We start from the raw sequence: 5,463 nt of genomic DNA, 5'->3' as shown, positions 1-5,463 counted from the left end.
AACACATATGATTAATTAAGAAAACGAAACAAATATACAGGCTGTTTCACTTAATATGAATTGTTAAAATTTCAATCAAGATTTTATTTGAATCTTAAGCAAATCCCTAAACTGAGAATGTTATTATATATAACAAAATAGCTTGAATCTACAAATACAGCGTAAGTCGGAACATAGAGACTCAGAGTTTATTTGTCAATAAGACATTGACGTCTAAAATATCAACTGTCATTTGTCAAGTGCCAAAATTGTCTTGACGGAACACTAAATTATAATTTAAGTTTTATTACCCTTTTGGAGTTATTTCCAAAAGGGATTAGAAAACCCTATACCACCAAGACAGTAATAAGATGTTTAACTTAAATATTTTCAGACAATTTTCCCGGTATAAATAATTTATTGAAAAATAACCTTAAATAAGTTAAATTTTATTCTAATTGTTATTAAATTTTTAGATTAACAATTTCATCAGCAGCAAAAGTCCCTATTAATACGAGGAATATTTCTGCTTCAGCAGTTGTGCAATTTAAGATAACCGATCAGTTATGGTAAGAATATATTTTTACCTTACAACATTTTGAGTGAAGATTCATACTTCACTCAAAATCATTGCTTATTAAACCTTATATATACATATAACGAGCAATTTCTATTCTATTGAAAGTATGGGAATAAGGATATCTAAAGTCCATGTTATAAATGTTAAAGTTTGATATTCATTCATTTTCATATATAAATGTTCGAATATTTACTTGGTGGTAGGACTTTGTGCTAGCCTGTCTGTGTAGGTACCACCCACTCATCAGATATTCTACCGCCAAAGCACAGTACTCACTAATGTGTTCCCGCATGAAGGATGAGTAAGCCAGTGTAACTACAGGCACAAGGGACATTACATCTTAGTTTCCAAGGTGGGTGGGGGCTATAGTGGTTATCACTTCCCAGCAGGTGGCACATTTGATTGTCTCCCTATCTATATCATTAAAAAAAATCAATTTCCAATTTCGATTTTCAGGGCAGAACCTTTGAAAAAAAAGAAAAAGTTGGATCCAGCAATTGTTAAAGCTCGTGAGGAAAGACGACGTAAAAGATTGGAAAAACAGATTCGCAGATTAGAGAAAAATGCGAGGCAACTGAAGCCTATCGAGGAGATAGAGCCTCCCTTGCATCTTTTAGATGAAATGAAGTTAGAATTTGATTGTATATTTAAAAATCTGCTTATAAAGTGTTTTAAATTAAAAATAACTAATATTTTAACATTCCTTGAAATACATTTCTCAAAATTAAAGTCTTTATCGTGTTCAAGAAAATTTGTAATACATATCTTCATTTAATAGAATAATTGTTGACTCAGTATTTAAAGTCACAAGATAACTAGTTCTTGCAATAAACCAATTTGTTTGCAAATAATTAACTGAATTAACTTTTAAAGTGATATAACATATTAAAAAATAATAAATGTATGTAACTTATAGTGGAAAAACACCTTGTGAACAAAATTTAAGTATTTGAATTTATAATAAAATATAGTTCATAATAAGTATGTCGGAGATGTCAACAATACGGAAGCTGATTTGACGCCCACACATAATGTCGGATGGTTAGGACATCCACTCTGATCAACCAACCCATTCTGTCAAGTATATATCATATAGTTTTTTTTATTTCATTTCAGAAAACGAAAAAGGCCCGTTGTAAACATACCAGAAGAGGAACAAGAGGCACGTGCATTACTACTTAAAGATTGGAGTCGGTACAAGAAGCAAGAATACATATCGAATGTAAATCAGATAGACAGAATCATGGCAGCACAGCGACGTGCCCTAGACATGCTATATGAAGAGTCGGAAGAGTTGTACAATGAAGCTATCATGGTAAATATCAGCTAATTTATATACTATGAACAATTTGTCTGACATTTTGATTTAGAATGGCTATCATTATGCTAACTTTTTTTATTGTAATATAGGCAACTGATGGTAAGTAATCTATAGACATTGGAGCTGTAAGAAGTACATCACCAAAGTGCCACAAACCTTAGGAAGTGAATGTTATCTACCTTGTACTTGTAGTTACACTGGTTCACTCAGCCTTTACACTGGAGCACAACAATACCAGATATTGCTGTTTGGCCGTAGAATATATGATGAGTGGGTGGTATCTACCTAGACAGGCTTAAAGCCCTATCACCAAGTACAACTGCTCCAATCTGCTTAATACAAATTGAAAGACTTATGGTGGCAATTCTATTTTCAACAAGTGTTTTACAAGAAAGAGACACACATAAATATAATATTTAACTAAGGAATTCATTTAACTTGTTGTCATGAAAAATTATGACAGGGAAACTAAATGTTATATTTTTTTTATTGAGATTTTCTTACAAAAATTATGTATATTTTTCAAAACTTAATTTTACTTTTCCTGTGTTTTTGCAGCCTGATTTACAACTTATCCCATTTACGGTCAGCGGGACATACGCTACGCCACCAATTAAGAACTACAATTCACCGGACGGTGAATACTTCGATGTGTCCAAGAAATGGGGACAGAAATGATAAATGGATATTATATTAAATTAGACTAAAATCTATTATTAGTGTTAATAAATATATAATTACAAATAAAGTATTTTATTTCAAATGCATTAGTAATATAGGATGAAAGACTTAGATAGTGTTTTTAAAAAAATGCCACTTTCTCTTAAAAATGGAAAAAAATCAAGCATCTTGAGCGCAGATGGGCTGATAGGATGATGTACTGGGGGTACGCGCATGTACACTTTCTGCCAAATCACAGTAGCCGAATTAAAAGTGAGAGTCTAAAAGACGACAAGCATCGATTGGCGGACCAATCGCGTTCAGCCTCGGCGCCCCAAGCTTCTGCATTACCCCAAAGAGCCCTAAAAATGTACTAATGCGCAGGTCAAGGTTGTGTTCACGACTCATATCGAGTAGTTTGTTTAAGTACATGTATTTCAAATGTTTGGCTGTATACCGGTTTCCAAGTATAGAATAAATACATTCACGAAGGTGTGCACCTCGTTAAATTATTATCGCAGGCATTAGTATGAGTGAGTGACGCTCGTACTTACAAGATGTCTTAATGTGCGTGAGACGCTTGAGAGTAAAGACATTAAGAAAATACAAATAAGATTATATATTTATATTTAATTAATTTAACGTGGATTGGCGTGCCTTTGTGAGTGAATAGTATATCTATATATAATGTTACCAGAATTCTGTAATTCTCTATACTAAACTCTTAAGTATTTGGCCTACTTTTGCCAAATATAATAATACTATTTACTATTATTGTCTATGTAAAAAAAATCTATAGGCACGGTTAGGTTAGGTTAGGTTATTTAGCAAATTGGCAATGAGTCTCGCCCAGATAGTATCCGTTTAGGGGTGACATCCGGCAGTAAAAAACAATCATACAGATCAATCACAATGTTTACCAAAAATACTAATGAATTCAATAAATAAATTACACAAATAAATTATTCCTCAGCATTAAAGTACATTAACACGGTTGATATAACAAACGGATGAAATATTCAAGATGAATATTTGTTATAAATGTTATCAATTAATACTTCCGGTCCTACATATACGGCTAGTTCGGGTACATCTTGATGATTATTTATAAGTATAGATTAAAACTTTTGTTCAACAATTTAATTGGTAATTTCATAATCAAATAAATAGTTGATTCATATTTGTTTATACTTGGAACATTTTATTATATATTATTCTATTTATTAATGGCGCCTTCAGCTTCCGGCGCAAATAATAAATAGTGCTTATTGTTATTTATATTTTCTCAAATTATGTCGATTAATCAATGCTATAATAATTTTGTTTTATTATGTATAATGTAAGGATTAAGCTACTAGAATCTCATTTTACTGATCTGGCTAGGTTATCTGCTGCTTATCAATTTCCGGTGTAATATATTAATCTTTAATATTTAATGTTACATAATCCTGTATTATTAAATAATATTTGTCCGTAAATAATCATTAGAATAATTAAGATAAACAATGTTTAATATTATCTTTTAAGTTTGCGAATTTAGTATTAAATTAGGTCAAGATATTTTTGTATAAATACCGCCAGTTTAAATATATCGGGCATTCGTATTGTAACCGTTGTAATGAGCATTACAAGTGTTTTCTTATATAACGTATCGTCATTTTCGCCGCCACCCTGGTAACCCACCTTCTATATATAATATAAATGTTTGACTAATTTATTTTGCAGTAAAAGTACCTACTTTTACTATTTAGTAAAATCTTAGATGTCAGATTAGAAAAGTATTTGTCAGTAGGATGATTCAACTAACGCTGGTTGCGTGGCGGTGTAGTAAAACCAAATTTTAATCTACCTCATATTTAGCGCCTTCTTAATTTTACTCCTAGGGTTAGTTTGCCCACTACTTTTTAGATTCCATGCTTTTAGGATGTGGTATATGCATCGCGTTTTTGGTTAAATAATGAAAAAAATATGTTAAACCAACTACTATCAACATACGATCTTTCGACTATATTTAGTTGGCATCTACTTTATCGAGTTATAAATACGCTTACTGCCATATACTCGTAGGTTTCATACCATCTTATGATATTAAATGAGCAATTTTTGTATCTTGGAAAAGGCTCTAACGATTTGGATCTAATTCTGTATTTAGATAAAATCTTTAAAGTTTATCTATATAGGTAGGTTTTCATGGTAATTTAAGAAAAAGCCAGCTCAAGTATATTAACAGTACTTACTTTTAAATGTTTCACTGCTGCGCAAATGCCTTTTCTCTTATGAAGAAGATTGATAGCTTACTCTATATGATTCGGTTCTGAAGAACTTCTTCTTCATGAATGAAGTATCCCTTCACCGTAGAAAATGAGCACAAATCAAGCACATGAAAAGTACCAAGCACGTTGTGTGTGTGTGTGTGTGTGTGTGTTTCTGTGTTCTTCGGTTAAGATTATTATCGCTCCAATCGTTTTTGATTGTATTTACGTACAGTCTACAGAGAGACTAAGCTTCACAGAAAAGCAGATTTCCATATCGATTATACAATTAACCGCTGCGAGTTATATTGGAAAAACGTAACATACATTCCACGAGCAATTAGATAAATGTGCCGCCTTTTCTTACTTTTCTATATCAGAATAGAAAATTGGGTATTTTCTTGATATAAAACTTCTTTCCATTGCTTATGCTATTTACGAGAGGTGTAATAGGTACCTTCACCCGCCCTGGCTTTGTACGGCTGTTATATAATACCGATATATTAGGTATGGTAAACTAAAACTTTATTGGAAATGACTTATTTTATCGAGGAAAATTGAACCTTTAGAGTTCCTTGCTTTCCGATGAAATTAAAAGAAACTCTTTGTAGAAATTTGTATCTACAAAAAATTAATACGTCTATATAATGTTATGTCTTCGTTTTTGGGGA

The 5,463-nt window shown here is 31.7% G+C and overlaps 1 protein-coding gene across 1 annotated transcript; it reads left to right on the top strand.

The window, feature by feature from the left end:
* The first annotated feature begins 233 nt into the window (after nt 1–233).
* On the top strand, nt 234–2,613 carry LOC125070912 (39S ribosomal protein L40, mitochondrial). Its single transcript, XM_047680927.1, has 5 exons — nt 234–385; nt 456–548; nt 1,016–1,186; nt 1,676–1,874; nt 2,439–2,613. Exons 1-5 carry the CDS (start codon nt 351–353, stop codon nt 2,556–2,558), a joined length of 618 nt encoding a protein of 205 aa, XP_047536883.1. The 5' UTR covers nt 234–350; the 3' UTR covers nt 2,559–2,613.
* The last annotated feature ends 2,850 nt before the right edge of the window (nt 2,614–5,463 follow it).

Source organism: Vanessa atalanta, chromosome 18, assembly GCF_905147765.1.
Source record: "Vanessa atalanta chromosome 18, ilVanAtal1.2, whole genome shotgun sequence".
Classification (NCBI taxonomy): Eukaryota; Metazoa; Arthropoda; class Insecta; order Lepidoptera; family Nymphalidae; genus Vanessa; species Vanessa atalanta.
The sequence above is the reverse complement of the archived record's forward strand: the minus strand, read 5'-3'. Positions and strand labels throughout refer to the sequence as shown.

Excerpts from the sequence above, each read along its gene's own strand:
- LOC125070912 (XM_047680927.1), top strand. The coding sequence starts at position 351 with ATGTTTAACTTAAATATTTTCAGACAATTTTCCCG. Across the intron at positions 549-1,015 it reads AAGATAACCGATCAGTTATG|GGCAGAACCTTTGAAAAAAA; the intron begins GTAAGAATATAT and ends TTCGATTTTCAG. Across the intron at positions 1,875-2,438 it reads TGTACAATGAAGCTATCATG|CCTGATTTACAACTTATCCC; the intron begins GTAAATATCAGC and ends GTGTTTTTGCAG.